Raw genomic sequence first — 19,526 nt, forward strand, 5'->3', positions numbered from 1 at the left:
CGCTGGGTGAGTATGTACCGTTTGTTTTTTTTACTTTTACGCTGGTAACCAGGGTAAACATCGGGTTACTAAGCGCGGCCCTGCGCTTGGTAACCCGATGTTTACCCTGGTTACCAGTGTAAAACATCGCTGGTATCGTTGCTTTTGGTGTCAAACACAACGATACACAGCGATCGGACGACCAAATAAAGTTCTGGACTTTATTCAGCGACCAGCGACATCACAGCAGGATCCTGATCGCTGCTGCGTGTCAAACTAAACGATATCGCTAGCGAGGACGCTGCAACGTCACGGATCGCTAGCGATATCGTTTAGTGTGACGGTACCTTTAGTCTAACAGCAGCACAATATGGGGTTACCATGCCCCTGTGTGCCAAAGTGGAATATTCAATGATTTTTAGTAGTCCCACCCCCTCATCTCCCCCAGGATAAAGGGGGAAGCATCCCAGAAGCCATCAGGTTAATAGCATGACATTAATAACACAATTTACAGGGTGGGAGCCTTGTGCTGCTGTTGGACTAGGGGAAAACAGATTAACACAATAATCCAATCTTCCCCTAAATCCACAGCAGCACAATATGGGATCTAGCACGTATTCTTTATTTGGGAGGGATTGAAACTGAGTCTAGAATAGATCTGGCAAAGGTGGTAGATGGAGCAGAGGAAGCTTCTAACCTATAGTATTTAAAGAAGGTCATCGGTGTTGACCATGTAGCTGAGCGACATACGTGGTCAATAGATACAGAATCCCTCTCAGCCTGGTTAGTAGATACTGCCCTAGTTGAATGGGCAGAGGTGAACTGGGGAGATGGAACATTGGCATTTTGATAGAACAGCTTAATGCAATTACAAATCCATCTCGAAAGGGAAGGTTTTGAGGCCTTCTTCCCCTTGAACTTTCCTTTATGAAGTACCAGGAAGTTTTCATCCTTTCTGATCGCCCGAGATCTTTCGAGACATCTTACGATGTTGAGAGTAGAGAGATCTTCCTGGGATTATGTTGCTTCGGGAACATAAGTTGGAAGAGAGATCATTTGGTTCAGATTCTCTGTTGACCGAATTTTTGGTATGAAGGAAGGAAGAAGTCTCAAATTAACCCTATCCTGTATGAATACAGTGTAGGGTTCCCTGGAGGACATAGCCTGTAGCTCTCTCACTCTTCTGGCCAGCAAGCAAGAGAACAGTCTTGAGGGTCAGAAATTTCAACTGAGATCAGGGGTTCAAATGGTGGCTTAATTAACTGTTTGAGCACCAATCCGAGGTCCCACAGGGTAACTGGTTTAGAAATTTGAGGTCTTATACTTTAAATGGCCTTCAGATAATTCCTGATCTCTGGATATTCTGCAAGGCGTCTTCTAAGGCAAGCAGAGATAGCCGCAACCTGGACTCTGATGGTACTAGGTTTAAGTCCTCTGTCAAATCCATCCTGCAAAAAATCCAAGATCTGTGGGATGGATGGTTCCCCAGGTTTGATGGATCTTCTTGAGCACCAAGAGGAAAAGATTTTCTTTATCCGTGCATAGGACCTCTTGGTTGCATCACTCCTAGAGTGAGCTAGCGAATCCAACACCCTATTCGTAAAACCCTTTGTTTTCAATAGGGGGCGGTCAACCTCCATGCTGTCAGATTGAGAGCTCTCAGGGTCTGACACAGAACCGGCCCCTGAGAAATCAGGTTCTGTTGGAGGGGAGATTCCAGAACTGGCCCTGGCTCATTGTCATGAGGAGTTATATATATATATATAAAGACTTGGGGTTTGCTCCCTGCTGCAGTTTAATAACTTTGTAATACCTACTGGTTTGTATGTTTAAAATGTTTTGGTCTTTTCATTGCTATCTGCATGTTGGGAGTATACCCCCTCTCTATCTCTACTCCCATTCCAAGTTAGCTATAAATAAAGAATAAAGCCCCTTTATCATCAGGTAGGCAGTTTAACATGCCAAAAGTGGGAACTGTCCCTGATACTAACAGAAACATGTATTTTAGGGATAAGGAAGTACATTAATTCAGTCATTTAGAAAGAATTTAATAATACGGTAGGGGAAGCAAATTATTTGCGTCTTAAAGTGGATTCTTGTGTTTAGTAGAAATGAGTCAGCATTTAAACATACAGTTCAACAGTCGACTAAAGTGGCCCACGGACTTCAGTTTGTGTTTTCTATATAGTAAATGATTTCACTACTTCATGTTAAAAGTAATTTTTTTTTTAATTAAGCATTCACCCAAGCCATTTATTGGAAACCCTGTGTTAGTTTTCCAATATTTTATGAATACTACATGTTATGTTTACTTACTTGATGAACATCACATTTCCCAAAGTCTTCAAGTTGCTTCTGAAAACCCATATTTGGGTTGGCACATGTTCTTGCACCCCTAACAGCAGCTAGTGCATCTTCCCACCCCAAATCTGTGATTGTCATGACATAGGCTACCACCAAGGTAACACTTCTGGAAACACCTGCCAAACTGTAAAAGAAATAACTCTGTAAATTTCATAAATCATATTACATGTGATCATGCAGGGCTTCTTCTAAGGTACAATTCATTTTTAATCACGTCACGCAGCAGCTTTGGGCTTCAGTGTATTGCCGTGTTCACCCAATTGCACCGAATCTATCAAATACCGTTTATCCCCTGGTAAAGTCTCTGAAATAGACAATTATATATATATATATATATATATATATATATATATATATATATATATATATATATATATATATATATATATATATATATATATATATATATATATATATATATATATATATATATATATATATATATATATAAGGGTCACTTCCGTCTGTCTGTCCTTCTGTCTGTCACGGATATTCATTGGTCGCGGCCTATGTCTGTCATGGAATCCAAGTCGCTGACTGGTCTCGCCAGCTGCCTGTCATGGCTGCCGCGACCAATCAGCCACGGCCACAGTCCGATTAGTCCCTCCTTACTCCCCTGCAGTCAGTGCCCGGCGCCCGCTCCATACTCCCCGCAGTCACGGCTCACACAGGGTTAATGCCAGCGGTAACGGACCGCGTTCTGCCGCAGGTAACTCACTCCGTTACCGCCGCTATTAACCCTGTGTGACCAAGTTTTTACTATTGATGCTGCCTATGTAGCGTCAATAGTAAAAACATCTAATGTTAAAAATAAAAAAAATCATTATATACTCACCTTCCGCCGCCTTTCCCGCTCCTCGCGACGCTCTGGTGACCGCTCCATGCAAGCGGCAGGTTCCGGTGCTAAAGATGGTATGCGACAAGGACCTGCCATGACATCACGGTCATGTGACCGCGACGTCATCACAGGTCCTGCGCACCTGCGCGAGAAGGAGCTGCCATGACGTCACGGTCATGTGACCGCGACGTCATCACACCCTGGGACCGGAAGCTGCCGCGTCACGGTCATGTGACCGTGACGTCATCACAGGTCCTGCGCGAGGGACCTGTCATGACGTCACGGTCATGTGACCACGACGCCATCACACCCTGGGACAGGAAGCTGTCGCCTGCACCGCACACAGGTGACAGAACTAGAAGTGGCCCTCGGAAGGTGAGTATATGTTTATTTTTTAACCTGTGACATACGTGGCTGGTCAATATACGTGACTGGCCAATATACTACGTGGCTCTGTGCTGTATACTACGTCACTGGGCAATATACTACGTGGCTCTGTGCTGTATACTACGTCACTGGGCAATATACTACGTCACTGAGCAATATACTACGTGGCTGGGCAATATACTACGTGGGCTGTGCAATATACTACGTGGACATGCATATTCTAGAATACCCGATGCGTTAGAATCAGGCCACCATCTAGTATAATATAAACAGCATTCAAGTATGGGCAATTATACATAAAAGAGGATGAGTTGTGTGATGAATGTATAACATGGAAAAACTCAAATCTGGACCTCGGATTGCTATTCTTAGGGCACTAAAAGTCTACCAAATGAACAATGGTGAAAATCAAAATAATAAAATATAGATTATGTTTGAAGACACATACCAGTGGACAAGGCATCCTTCACCTTTTAGCCGACACTCATGGATAAATGTTGTGCTTTCTTTAAAATGTTGTGTTCTAGAAAATTCCATACAAAAACATTGTTACCAGGGCAAGAGCGGGCTACATATGGGCATGAAAATCCATCATCTTAAATAAACAAAATCGCTTTTTTTAGTAACATTTTGAAAAAGTATTACAACAAAAATATATACATACATATCCCAGTCCTGATATTTGCTATGTAATCTGCGAGCAGCATGATTTAGGGGCAGAGACCCTTATTCCAGTAATGTCTTGCCCACAAGGGCTCTGTGCCGCTGTTTCAATAAATTAGTGTTTTATCAGTAGTAGAGTATTATTACAGGACTAGCTGTCGCGAGCCTCCTACTTAACTGCTCTATGTAACTACCCACCCCATACTGATTATCAATATAGAGTGTGCACAAAGTGGTCAGTGGTGGGGGGATTGATTAAAAAGGGCTTATAGTATTCAGAGCACTGCTACTGCAGAGGAAAATAATTTTTTTCACAACTGTTGCATCCAGTAAACTAAGTGATACATCGTTGCTCTCAGATGATATAGCAAAAACCTAATGACAGATTTCCTTTAAATAGGAAAAACTGGATAAAGGTCTAACGCTAACACCATAATTTTCCCAACCCTTCATATGGCTACATTGTGAAAACGAATAGTTAAAAGCAGGGCTGTGGAGTCAGAGACCATTTTGGTGGAGTCGGTATGAAATGGACCAACTCCGACTCCTAAAATATATAATCAATTGTGTACAATAGTACAATGCAGGATGTGCTGTAAATGTTTTCATAAGAATTTGGAAAAGTTATGAAATGTCCTATAAATGTCTGTTCTGTTCCTGATCTAAGGATCTGGGCTTTTAGTTGAGATGAATCTGTGCTGCACTTTATGTACATACTCAGTAGCGACCAGTGCTGTGGAGTCATAGTCGTGGTGTCGGGAAATTGAGGAGTCAGAGGTTTGGCTTTCCGACTCCACAGCCCTGGTTAAAAGATTTTTTTTTATCGCCCCTTTCAGTTAATCCATCATTAATGTGTGTACAAAGTGTGCATAATACAACGTACCGGTCACTCTTCTGCCATTTCCAGCATTATGTGACTTGTAACCAGCCAGCTCACAGTCTTCTGCATGGACTAAAACTCACTCTCAATGTAAATCTACAATCGTGACCTAAAGTTGTTTTTTTTTTTTTTTTTTTTTTTTAGACTGACACAGGTTTTTGTTAGAGTTTGCTGCTTCAGAGTTTTTTGACCTTGCAGTCAGATGTTTCTGTGGTTAATGAAGTACAATTATAAGCATTTTATCTGTTAATAAGATTTTATTAACAAATTCATCAAGTTTAATCAGACTCCATATTTACAGTGTTAACCCTTATTTTACAAGACTTCTGCACTTTCATGGAGCATGCTTACTGACTGACGACAACCCATTCTTGTCTAATCGTGCTTGAAGTTTATCACAATTTCTGTGTTTTTGCTAGTCCACCTGGTTATCAATGGGATAAAGAAATGAAGCTTTCTGGCCATGGACCTAACATTTCAAATGTTTTATTCACCAAGCCACTTTGCCATTTTGTAACATGGTGATCCCTCATGCTGGAAACATTGCTCATCACTAAATTGCTCCTGGATCGTTGAGAGAAGTTGCTCTTGGAGTATGTTTAGATACCATTTTTTAATTCATGGCTGTGTTGAGGGAGCCCACTCCCTTGGATTGACAGCAACAGGACACATGAATAGTGCTCATTTCTTCTCCAGAAAATCATTCTTCCAAATGTCCTAAACAGTCTGAAGGGGGCTTCATTAGAAATAAAACAACATGACATGAAGTACAGGGAAGAAAGTAATTTTTTCTGATGAAGCCCCACGCCAAACTCTTAGGACATCTGGAAGAATGATTGCCCAGAGAAGAAAAAGGTGAGCGCTGTCATGAGTCAACAGCATTGAGACCATTTATGTGCAGCATTTATTTTCATTCAAGAGAGTGGGCCCACTAACAATTTTGCGAAAGAACAGCCATGATTAAAGAATGGCATCTAAATGTAATTTAGGGGAAACTTCTTCCAACCATCCAGGAGCAATTTGGTGATGAACATTGTTTTTCTAGCATGATGGCGCACCATGTGGTTAGCACTGCAGCCTTGTTTTTCTAGCATGATGGCGCACCATGTGCTTAGCACTGCAGCCTTGCAGCGCTAAAGTCCTGGGTTCAAATCCCACTAAGGACAACATCTGCAAGGAGTTTGTATGTTCTCCCCGTATTTGCGTGCGTTTCCTCTGGGTTCTCTGGTTTCCTCCCACATTCCAAAGACATACTGATAGGGAATTTAGATTGTGAGCCCCATCGGGGACAGCGATGGTAAGGTGTGGAAAATAGGGATTTTTGTGTTACTCACCGTAAAATCCTTTTCTCCGAGACGCTCATTGGGGGACACAGGACTGTGGGTGTATGCTTCTGCTGCCAGGAGGCTGACACTAAGTAAACGTGAAAAAAAGTTAGCTCCTCCTCCGTCGTATACACCCTGACACTGGCTACCGAAGAATCCAGTTTGGTGCAAAAGCAGTAGGAGAACAAAACACAAGAAATAATGTAACAGCATAAATACAGAAAACTTATGTCTAGAAAAGATCCTACTGACTAAAAATCAGATATAACCAAAGCAGCCATAAGGCTAAAAGGGAGGGAGCTGTGTCCCCCAATGAGCGTCTCGGAGAAAAGGATTTTACGGTGAGTAACACAAAAATCCCCATTTCTCCTTCGCCTCATTGGGGGGACACAGGACTGTGGGATGTCCTAAAGCAGTCCCTGGATGGGAAATTAACTCACCAGTAATAAATTATCCAGATAACGGTTTTCTATAAGTGTGCCACCGCTGCTTGAAGAATCCTTCTACCCAGACCTGCATCTGCAGAGATCTGAGAGTGGACATTATAATGTTTGACAAAGGTATGCAGACTAGACCAGGTTGCAGCCTTGCAAACCTGTTCTGCAGAGGCCTGGTGCCGAATCGCCCAGGAAGCCCCCACTGCTCTAGAGGAATGAGCCTTGATTCCGTCCGGAACCATTACGCCCTTGGCGCGATAGGCCTCCTGAATGGTTGCCCGTATCCACCTGGCCGCGCAACCATTCCTGCGGCCTTCTGGAAGGACAAACAGAGCATCCGTCTGGCGAAAAGGAGCCGTTCGGGAAATGTATCTTCTCAGCGCTCTCACCAGGTCCAACATATGGAGAGCCTTTTCTACACGGTGCGTAGGCGCCGGGCAAAAAGAAGGAAGAACTATATCCTCATTAATGTGGAATGAGGAAACAACCTTCGGCAAAAAAAGAGGGTGCTGGTCTGAGCTCTACCTTGTCCTGATGAAAACGTAAAAAGGGGGTACGACAGGAAAGGGCGGCCAGCTCCGATACCCGCCTTATGGAAGTTATGGCCACTAAAAATACGACCTTCCAAGAAAGGAATGTTAAGGAAATATCTTGAAGAGGTTCAAAAGGGGCTTCCTGCAATGCCCTTAAGACCAAATTAAGGTCCCAAGCTTCCAAAGGAGTCTTATAAAGAGGGACCTTATGAGCGACTCCCTGGAAAAAAGTCTTGACCTGACGGTTAGTAGCAATCCTGCGCTAAAAAAGGACCGATAAGGCCGAAATCGGCCTCTTAAGAGTACTTGGAGCAAGCCCTGAATCCAGGCCGGCTTGAAGAAAGGCTAGAATGTTTGGGATGGAAAAACGCAGAGGAGGCAGCTCGCGCTCTTTACACCAAGAAAGGAAAACTTTCCAAGTGTGATGGTAGATTCTGGCTGAAACCGTTTTACGTGCACTGATCATGGTATTTGCCACCTCTTGGGAGAACCCTGCTTGAGTTAAAACCCAAGATTCAACGGCCAGGCCGTCAAACGTAGGACCCCTGAGTTCTGGTGGTAAATCGGCCCTTGAGATAGAAGGTCTGGACGATCAGGGAGCTGCCATGGAACTCCAGCGAGAAGCTGTACTAGATCTGCATACCAGGTCCGTCGTGGCCAATCCGGGGCGATCAGAATAGCAGGTACTCTCTCTGATTTGATTTTCTTGATTACCCTCAGGAGCAGAGCCAGAGGAGAGAACAGATAAGGGAGATGAAATTGGTTCCAAGACAGTACTAGCGCATCCACGGCTATTGCCTGTGGATCCCGGTACCGAGAGACAAATCTGGGTACCTTGGCATTGCCCTTGGACGCCATTTGATCCACGTCCGGAGTCCCCCAAAGATGACATATCTGCAGAAATACCTCGGGATGGAGAGACCATTCCCCGGATGCTAGGCCCTGACGGCTTAGGAAATCTGCCGCCCAGTTTTCTTCGCCCGGAATGTGGACTGCCGAAATCACAGAGTGATTTCTCTCTGCCCAGAACAGAATTTGTTTTACTTCCTGCATGGCTACCTTGCTGCGGGTGCCCCCCTGGTGATTTATGTAGGCCACAGCAGTGTTGTCCGATTGAATTCGGACAGGGCAACCCGCCAGAAGATGGTGGAAATGTTGCAAGGCTAGCCGAACTGCCTGAATCTCTAAGAGATTGATGGGACGGTCTGATTCTCGAGGAGACCAGCGCCCTTGAGCTGTGTGGAGAAAGAACACTGCTCCCCAACCCAGGCAACTGGCATCTGTTGTAACCCCTAGCCAATTGGTTGGGGGAAAGGGCTTCCCCCTGAGTAGGGATGAGCTGTTCAACCACCAAGAGAGGCTCTGCCTGACCTGGAGAGACAACCGAAAACGGCGGTTAAGGGAGAGTGGATTTCTGTTCTACGCTGCTAGGATTGCCTGTTGGAGAGGTCGAAGATGGAGCTGTGCAAATGGTACTGCCTCTATAGTTGCAACCATCTTTCCTAGCACCCTCATGCAGGACCGGATCGTATGAGTATGGTTGCTGAAGAACCCTCACTTCCCGCCGAAGGGCTAGGACCTTGTCCTGGGGAAGAATTGATAGGGCTTGAGGTGTCGAAGATCATTCCTAGAAAAGAGATTCTCCGAGATGGTTGAAGGGATGACTTCCTTAAATTTACTAGCCAACCAAGACGAGAAAGGGTGTCTAGAGTGATGCCGACATTTTCCCTGCAGGATTGAAAAGTCGGCCCTTTGATCAGAAGATCGTCCAGGTATGGCAAGACAACTATGCCCCGGGAGTGTAGAATGGATACCACCGTCGATATGACCTTTGTGAACACCCTGGGAGTGGAGGCCAGCCCGAAGGGTAAAGCCGTGAACTGGAAGTGCAGAATGTTCAAGGCAAACCGGAGAAATCTTTGATGAGGAGGAAAGATGGGAATATGTAGGTAGGCATCCTGAATGTCTATTGAGGCCAAGAACTCTCCCTTTTCCAGTGAGGCGATGACTGACCGGAGCGATTCCATCCGAAAGTGACGAACGCGGACAAACCTGTTTAAGAGCTTTAGATCTAGGATAGGCGTTACTGTTCCATCCTTTTTGGGTACTACAAAAAGATTGGAATAAAAGCCCTGAAACCTTTCCTCCCTTGGCACAGGAGAAATGACTCCGCTGAGACGAAGGGACTCTATGGAATTGTACAGGTCTTGTCGGAGGGACTCGGACCTGGGAAGGTGGGATGGAAAGAACCGGGGAGGAGGCAGACGGACAAGCTCTATCTTGTAACCTGAAGATACGAGCTCTCCGACCCACCGGTCGTGGACCACTTGAAGCCAGACTTGGTGAAACAAAAGTAGACGTCCGCCTACTCTGTTGGAGGCACTCCGAGGAGGCCTCCAGTCACTTGGCCGAAAACCTTTGAGTCCTAGATCCTCTGGATCTAGTTGACTGGGAACGCATTCTTCCCCCCTGGTTGGCCGTATAGGGGACTCGATTATCTCGGTCCTGATTGGGTCGACCCTGCGCAACAGAGCTCGATGCCTGAGCCCATCTAGCATTATGAAAGGATCTGAATCGGGCCTGGAATTGGCGACGAAAAGGCTGTCTAATCCTTTGCTGAGGAAGAAACTTGCTCTTCCCTCCTGTGGAGTCAGAAATAAGCTGATCTAGCTTCTCTCCGAACAAGCGACCTCCCTGATATGGTAGGGTTGTAAGCGATTTTTTAGAGGTAGAGTCAGCCCGCCATGTTCATAACCAGAGAGCCCTTCTAATAGCAACAGCGTTAGGAGCAGCCGAAGAGGCACAATCTGCAGCATCTAAGGATGCATTAATCAGATAGCACTTGCTGGTAGTTATCCGAGATGACATTTCCGCCAATTCCGCTGACAAATCACCTTCTTGAAGAGCTTTTGTTAGACCAAGACATCATAGCCTTGGCAACCCAAGTTGCCGCGAAAGAAGGAAAAAGGGCCGAACTTGAAGCCTCAAAAACCGAACGAGCCAAGCTCTCTATAAGACGATCCGTAGGATCCTTAATCGCCGATCCATTAGGGAGAGATAGCAACGTGTTAGAGGCTAAACGGGACACCGGAGGATCCACAGCAGGATTTTCTACCCATTTACTACAAAGCTCAGTAGCAAAGGGATACCTAGCCTTCAGAGCCTTTTGCCCCGAAAAACGCTTGTCCGGGTGCTCCCGGGTACGTCGGATCATGTCCTCAAATTCAGGGTGAGAAGAAAACACCCTATGGGCCCGATTAAATGAGACCTTATGCTGATGATGAGGCGAGCTCGTCCTCTATCCCCAGAGACTGATTGACAGCCTCAATCAAGCTATCTACCGGCTCTTGAAAACCAGGATTTTCAAAATTAAAGGGAACCTGTCGCCTGAATTTGGCGGGACCACCCATATGACCCAAAACCGGTCCCGCCAAATTCAGGTGACAGGTTCCCTTTAAGGGACCCTTCCGATTCAGTCTGTCTCAACTTCCCCACTTTCTGCTGAGGAAGGAGAATGCGACAGAGCTCCAGGATGCAGAAGCACCTGAGGGCCTGGGCGACGCTGTGCGAATCCGCTTTCCACGTGTCTGTTTAGTGCAAGCGCGGCCCCTGCAGGCCGAAGGCTCCTGAGGCCCCGAGGCCATCTCCGAGACGGATGGACTGCTGGCCCTGACTGCCGGGGTCTGAAGGGATTTGATTGCTTCAGTAAGGGACGCCATGGATTGCGTCAAGGACGTAACCCATTCCGGCGGAACCGCCCCAGCCTCTGCTTGAGGGACAGGAGTCGGAGAGATTGCTGGGGAGCTGGCATGGGGGGGCTCCTGGGCGTGTTCAGAATCGCAGGCCTCGCAAAGAGGATTACTCTGGGCACGCGGGAATGAGACACGACAAGCTGCACAACCGGTATATAGGACCGTGTGAGTTTTAACCCTTCTAGACATAGTGATCCGTAAAGCTATACCCAGGGCCTGAGACTGGGAAAAAAAATATAGTGCTTCTGTCAGCAGGAGGGAGAAGCACTTACCCCAGTCCTGTGTCCCCACGATTACAGCGACTGATCCGAACGCACGATGCGGCGAAATGATGCTGCCTTTATCCCCAGACGACTTAGGGGGCGGAACCGCCATGCTGCGATGCGGCCTGTAGTAGGCCTAAAGCCGGGGCCTCAATTTTTCCTCTCCCTGAGAGAGGAAAGGCGGAGCCGGAAGTGGACGCGCCGGAGCCTAAACAACGCGGTCTGCTGGGCAGAAGTCCGGGCCATGAGCTACCCGGAAATTGTCCCCACACCTGCTGGAGACCAGGCAGAGCCTGGGAAAGACTGCGGCACCGCCGTACAATACCGCCGCAGAGCCGGCCGCCGAGGATAGAAAACGGCGCCGGCGGCACCGCACTGCCCCAGCACAACCACAGCCGTGGCCGACTTGAAAGAACCGCAGCACCGCAGAGCACCTGCTATCCAAGATGCCCGCAGCGCCAGGTAATGGATAGAGCCCTGTCAGGCGCCCCCCTCTCCCAGAGTAAATACAGCGAGGGGGAGGAAAATGACGGTACAGGAACCCTATCTCCATTATCTGCCAGGATAAGGAGAGGGACCGTCCACCACCCCATCTATCACCGCAGCAGAGCAGGGGTGTAGGAGTCAGGGGGTCACACGGACATCTAAGGGCACCTGTACAGCCTAGGGTGTAAATACCTTAGGGTGGTCAGGGCCAAGTCCGGTGAAGAATCCCACACAGCGGGAAAGGATACGTGGAGGGATCACACGTGCTTGCCCGTTGATGGTTTGGGGAGATCAGACCCTCAAAAGGGTCCGTCGCCCCCTCAATCCATAGACGTTGAAAACAGAGTCCAAAGGATACAGGACCCAGAGATGTGCCTCCTTGAGACACTAAGCATAAACTCGATTCTTCGGTATCCAGTGTCAGGGTGTATACGACGGAGGAGGAGCTAACTTTTTTTCACGTTTACTTAGTGTCAGCCTCCTGGCGGCAGAAGCATACACCCACAGTCCTGTGTCCCCCAATGAGGCGAAGGAGAAAACTGTAAAGGGCTGCAGAATAGGTTGGCACTATATAAAAGAGATTATTATGTCACAAGGCACAAGTGATAAATAAGTGGCAATTTGAACAAAACATTGAGAAATGGGACATTTCTTGGCCATGGACCTAAAATTTCAGATATCGTAATTTGTCCAAAGGAGGAGACTGAACCCAACGCTGATTGCCCGCAGTGACAATATCAGATGACACCAGTGGCGACAAAGCTGAAACAGCACTGGAGGTGAGTACAAGTGTTATTCTTTTACTACGGGAAAACATTGTGGTTCAGAAGAGGTTGTCAGAGAGGTGGACAAACCCTTTAAAAAAGGAATTAATCTGCTGCGTGAGCAAGCAAAAAAGAGCTGCGGCCACATGATGCAGGAGATTACCAAAAAAACCGGGACCAGCAACCACTACATTGCACACATAAAAAACATTTAATTGATGGTTAATGAAGGGAGCAATTAAAAAAATACCTGAAGGAGTGCTCCTTAAGGGTCTGTGCACATGTTGCGGATTTGGCGCTTCGGATTCGCAGCAGTTTTCCATGCGGATTACATGATCATGTAAGCCTATGGAAAACCAAATCCGTGCACATGCTGCGGAAAATTCCGTGCGGAAACACGGCGGTTTATTTTCTGCAGCATGTCAATTCTTTGTGCAGATTCTGCAGCGTTTTACACCTGTTCCATAATTGGAATCTGCAAGTGTAAAAACAAAGGTGAAATCACAAAAACCGGGTAAACGCGCAAGTAAAATTTAAGGCGGATTTTTCGGAATCTGTGCGGAAAAATCCGCACATGAATCCGCAACGTGTGCACATACCCTTAAAGGTTTGTTTTAGCAGTCTTGATAATTTGGCAGTTTTCTGTAAACATTTTGAAGATATTCATATTTAATGTGAATACATAATTATTTTAATACACGAAAATATAGTCCATTAACTTTCAGATAAATTATGTGAATGTAATCTTAATGAAGTTCCTGTCCACAGTAATTTGCATCTATATATAAGTCCAGCACCGAAATCCACTTGGAAAAAACATCTTTATTTCTGCATATTAAAACTGTATTGTCACACAACTTCATAAAATACCACAGACACATTTTAGCCCCAAGTCCATCGATGCATACCATAATATTATGCTCCTCAACACGCAAACATACAGATTGCGGAAAGTGGATCAGACTTGATAACAGAAATTTTACTTCTAATGCCTTTTGACCATTTCGAAAATTAATGAATAAAAGTATCACTGCTATGACTGACCGCTTCACTGTAGACTTGTCAAATTATTATATTTAATATATTCTAATTATTAATTTATTGTTACAAGCCATATTAATTTTGTCTTTACTTTCAACCAGTACTACTTTTGTTTCATTTGACAACATTTGTTCCCCCTTTTGCTAATTTCTGATTTCAGTTTTACTCATATTACAGAATATTTCATTTGGCGTACACTTGGATCATATAATAATAATAACAATAATAATAATAATAATAATAATAATAATAATAGTAAATTATTATTTTATATAGCACCATTAATTCCATGGTGATGTACATGAGAAGGGGTTACATCAAAATACAAATATCACTTACAGTAAACAAACTAACAACGACAGACTGGTACAGAGGGAAGAGGACCCTGCCCTTGTGAGCTTACATTCTACAGGATTATGGGGAAGGAGACAGTAGGTCGGGGGTTGCAGTAGCTCCGATGGTGTTGAGGTGGCAGCGTGGTCATTACAGGTTGTAAGCTTTCTTGAAGAGGTGGGTTTTCAGGTTTCTTTTGAAGGTGGATAGTTGGACGTGTTGGGGGATATTTGGGAGAAGAGTGGAGGAGCAGAGAATATGTGAGGGAAGATTGAGAGATTAGTTTGGAAATATACGAAGGAGAAAGGTTATGGATGGCTTTGTAGGTCAGTGTGATATAATCACAGGGTATGTGGGAACTTGTGCCCATTCAGCCAATAGAGCATTTGTATGGGGCAATGACTGGCAAATGATGGGAAGGTCTGGTTCCTAGTTGGTGTTCCAACACCTATTTTAGGTGTTTGATGGGATTGAAGTCAAGAATCTGTACAACACTTAAGTTCCTATACATCAAACCAGATCCTTATTGGTCTCTTTAAGAGCACAGGGCACACTTATGCTCCGAAAGAAAAAAGTTTTTTCCCCACACAGTTGGCACAAAGTTGGAAGTTTCCAATTGTTCAAACATAGTAACATAGTTATTATTAAGGTTGAAGGAAAACTTTAAGTCCATCTAGTTCAACCCATAGCCTAAAGAAACTAACATGCCCTAATATGTTGATCCAGAGGAAGGCAAAAAAAAAAAACCATGTGGCAAAGAGTAAGCTCCACATTGGGGAAAAAAAATTCCTTCCCAACTCCACATACAGCAATCAGACTAGTTCACTGGATCAACGCCCTATCAAGGAATCTAGTATATATATCCTGTAACATTATACTTTTCAAGAAAGGTATCCAGTCCCCTCTTAAATTTAAGTAATGAATCACTCATTACAACATCATACGGCAGAGAGTTCCATAGTCTCACTGCTCTTACAGTAAAGAATCCGCGTCTGTTATTATGCTTAAACCTTTTTTCCTCCCGAAGCAGAGGATGCCCCCTTGTCCCTGTCTCAGGTCTATGATTAAAAAGATCATCAGAAAGGTCTTTGTACTGTCCCCTCATATATTTATACATTAAAATAAGATCACCCCTTAGTCTTCGTTTTTCCAAACTAAATAGCCCCAAGTGTAATAACCTATCTTGGTATTGCAGACCCCCCAGTCCTCTAATAACCTTGGACGCTCTTCTCTGCACCAGCTAGAGTTCATCTATGTCTTTCTTATACACCGGAGACCAGAACTGTGCACAGTATTCTAAGTGTGGTCGAACTAGTGACTTGTATAGAGGTAAAATGATGTTCTCCTCATGAGCATCTATGCCTCTTTTAATGCATCCCATTATCCTATTTGCCTTTGTAGCAGCTGCCTGACACTGGCCACTAAATGTGAGAGTTTGTCATCCACCCATACCCCCAGGTCTTTTTCATTGACGGTTTTGCCCAGAGTTTTAGAATTAAGCACATAGTTACGCATCTTATTACTTCTACCCAAGTGCATGACCTTACATTTATCCCCATTAAAGCTCATTTGCCATTTATCAGCCCAAGCTTCTAGTTTACATTAATCATCCTTTAATATAAAATTGCCATCCTGTGTATTGATTACCCTGCAGAGCTTAGGGTCATCTGCAAATATTGAAATTCTGCTTTGTATGCCCCCTACAAGGTCAATAATAAATATGTTAAAAAGAAGAGGGCCCAATACTGACCCCTGTGGTACCCCACTGCTAACCGTGACCCAGTTCGAGTGTGCTCCATTAATAACCACCCTTTGTTTCCTATCCCTGAGCCAGCTCTTAACCCACTTACACATATTTTCCCCTATCCCCATTATTCTCATTTTATGTATCAACCTTTTGTGTGGCACCATATCAAAAGCTTTTGAAAAGTCTATATACACTACATCTACTGGGTTCCCTTGGTCCAGTCCGGAACTTCATAGAAATTGATCAGATTAGTCTGACAGGAACGGTCCCTAGTAAACCCATGTTGATATTGGGCCATGAGGTCATTCCTCTTCAGATACTCCAGTATAGCATCCCTTAGAATGCCCTCCAGGATTTTACCCACAGTAGAGGTTAAGCTTACTGGCCTATAATTTCCGAGTTCAGTTTTTGTCCCCTTTTTGAATATTGGCACCACATTGCTATACGCCAGTCCTGTGGTACAGACCCTGTTATTATGGAGTCTTTAAAGATTAAAAATAATGGTCTGTCATTGACTGTACTTAATTCCTGCAGTACTCGGGGGTGTATCTTATTCGGGCCCGGAGATTTGTCAATTTTAGTGATTTTTAGACGCCGCCGTACTTCCTGCTGGGTTAAGCAGGTGACATTTAATGGGGAATTTTTGTGATCACTGATCATATTGTCTGCCATGGGATTTTCTTCTGTAAATACTGATGAAAAAAAGTCATTTAGCATATTGGCTTTTTCCTCATCCTCATCCACCATTTCGCCCAGACTATTTTTAAGGGGGCCAACACTATCATTTTTTAGTTTCTTACTATTTATGTAGTTAAAGAATATTTTGGGATTATTTTTACTCTCTCTGGCAATGAGTCTCTGTCTCAATCTTTGCTGCCTTGGTTTGCTATTTACAGAATTTATTTAATTTTTTGTATTTATTTAATGCCTCATGACTACCTACTTCCTTTAATTCTCTAAATGCTTTCTTTTTGTCACTTATTGCGCCCCTTACAGCTCTATTTAGCCATATTGGTTTCCTCCTATTTCTAGTATGTTTATTCCCATACGGTGTATACTGTGCACAGGTCCTATCCAGGATGCTAATAAACGTCTCCCATTTTCTTTGTGTATTTTTATGTCTCAGGATATCGTCCCAGTTAATTGCACCAAGATCATCTCTCATCCGTTAGAAATTTGCCCTCCTGAAGTTTAGTGTCCCTGTAACCCCTCTACTAAACATCTTATTAAAGGATACATGAAAACGTATTTTGTGATCACTATTCCCCAAGTGACCCCCAAACCCTTATATTTGCTATGCGGTCTGGCCTGTTGGTTAATATTAGGTCTAGCAGTGCCCCCCTTCTTGTTGGGTCCTGAATCAGTTGTGAAAGGTAATTGTCTCTCATAGTTGTCAAAAAAACCGATGACCTTTGCTGGAACAGGTTTATGTTCCCCAATCTATTTCAGGGTAGTTGAAGGCCCCCATAATAATGACTTCTCCTTGAGTCGCAGCTTCATCTATTTGCTTTATGAGGATGTTCTCCATTGCTTCCATTATTTTTGGAGATTTATAACAAACCCCTATCAGTAATTTATTATTTTTTCCCCCTCCCCTTATCTCCACCCACAGGGACTCTACATTTTCATTAGATTCACCTATATTATCACGCAGGGGTTTTAAGGATAATTTTACATCTAGACACACACCTCCCCCTCGCTTATCCATTATGTCATTTCTGAACAGACTATAGCCCTGCAAGCTAACAGCCCAGTCATGGCTCTCATCCAGCCATGTTTCAGATATCCCCACCATGTCATAAATATGCTCCAACAACATTAATTCTAATTAGTCCATTTTGTTGGTGAGGCTTCTGGCATTGGTATACATGCACTTTATGTATCTCTCTGTACCTCTATTCTTTCTTAAATTATTAATTGTTCTAACCCCACCCCCCATGCCACCGCCACCCCCAACTTCCTTATTTATGCCCAGGTCTCTATCTGCACCATCTTCCCCTCCTATAATATGAATACCCTCCCCCCATTCCCTAGTTTAAACACTCCTCCAACCTTCTAGCCATTTTCTCCCCCAGCACAGCTGCACCTTCCCCATTGAGGTGCAGCCCGTCCCTAGCGTCCCTGTAGCCAACTGAGAAGTTTGCTCAGTTCTGCAGGAACCCAAACCCCTTCTTCCTGCACAAATTCTTGAGCCGAATTATATTTGCATTCTGTAGAATCAACACAACCCTTCAAAAGGAAATAAGTGACTAATCCGAAAACCTAAGAATACCCCCATACCATTACTCCAACATTCTCCTCCTATTCCTACAGTTTTCCGCTTTCTTTGGGCAGTACACCAATAGAGATCCATCAGACTGTCAGATAGTGAAAAGTGATTACTTGAGATTGCATATTTTCACAGCTCTAAAGTCCAGGTGCAACATGCTTTCTACCATTGTAGCTGATGATTGGCATTGTGCATAGATATTTTGAGCTGTGACTCAACCATGACAAACATTACATGATGATCTCTTGGGGATCCAAGGGGTAACGTTTCTCACGGCGAAGAGTGACATGTTAAGATGACGTGTCAAGGTAAGGAGACCTAAGCAGCAATGTTCATCTGAGAAATATGCAAATTGTCTCTTCAGAGAGGAAAAAGACTAGAACTCTAGTGCCACCTATAGGAAATAGCAATGATAGTCAATATCAACTTTCTAAGTCACATGACTTAGGATAAAAGCCAAAACCAAAATCTCAATTTGCAGATACGGTTTCGTGGCATTGACCCTTGTCAGTGCAAAGTGTGAGAGCCGTCTGACCGGGATTTTGGCTTTTATCCTAAGTCATGTGACAAGGCTTGTTAGAGAGTCAATATTGACTTTTTGAATTGCTACTTCTTATAGGTGGCACTAGAGTTCTAGTTCTCTTTCTCTCGAAAGAGAACATTTGTATATTTCCCAGAGGAGCATTGCGGCCTAAAAGTCTCATCAGGCTTGACATGTCACTCTTCGCAAGGAGAAATGTTACCCTTTGGATCCCAGTCAGACACCTCTAACCCAACCAAACCAGATCTCACACTGAGCTGATAAGGGGCAGTACCCCAAAATATAGTGTCTGCAAATTGAGATGCAGAATATTGTGACTAGCTAAAATAGACAATTTCGGTCATCAATCAGACCTTCATCAGTTACATATGGTGAGTGGTGCCAGTGTAGGCAGGTAGTAATAGACTTCACTAGTAAATGTAGAGGTAGTCTGTATGAGACAGCCGCTTGTGCAGGGCGCAACAGACGCGGTGTCCACCGTTTGTCAGTCCTTTTTCCAGGCACCACTCACCATATGTAACTGATGAAGGTCTAATTGATGACCGAAACGTTTTGTTGTTGCTGGAAATTTGTTGCAGGAAAATAAATTCACTTCCAAGTATAAGTTGAGTGCCAGGTTTTACTATATATATATGTTTCTTTAGATGCAGGCAACATGAGTAAGTTATCAGATGTAGGGAATAAAAAAAGTTCTGTGTCAAATATGACCCCAGGATAGCGAGCGTGCTATTGTGGAGTTATGGTTGAACCAAACAAGGAAATTGCAGTATCGGGTATACAGTAGGATTCAGATGGAAGCCCAAGAAAGTCAAGAACAAGGGCACAGCTTAATCATAAATTTCCCAAACTGACTGAACGGCAAAGGTTGTATGCTCTGGCAACACTCAGTTCGGCAATTACAGTATCAATATTTCTCTATGGAGA

At 44.3% G+C, this 19,526-nt stretch overlaps 1 protein-coding gene across 2 annotated transcripts in view; it reads right to left on the reverse strand.

Annotated features, from left to right (window-relative positions):
* DUSP22 (dual specificity phosphatase 22) overlaps positions 1-19,526 on the reverse strand; it is an 85,023-nt gene that overhangs the window by 7,930 nt on the left and 57,567 nt on the right. For both annotated transcript variants that reach the window (XM_077269782.1, XM_077269783.1), the window contains 2 exons: positions 4,017-4,091; positions 2,296-2,467 (listed from right to left, as the gene is read on the reverse strand). In XM_077269782.1, coding sequence (XP_077125897.1) covers positions 2,296-2,467; positions 4,017-4,091 — 247 coding nt within the window. The remainder of the gene's footprint in view (positions 1-2,295; positions 2,468-4,016; positions 4,092-19,526) is intronic.

This window comes from Ranitomeya variabilis, chromosome 6, assembly GCF_051348905.1.
Source record: "Ranitomeya variabilis isolate aRanVar5 chromosome 6, aRanVar5.hap1, whole genome shotgun sequence".
NCBI classification, from domain to species: Eukaryota; Metazoa; Chordata; class Amphibia; order Anura; family Dendrobatidae; genus Ranitomeya; species Ranitomeya variabilis.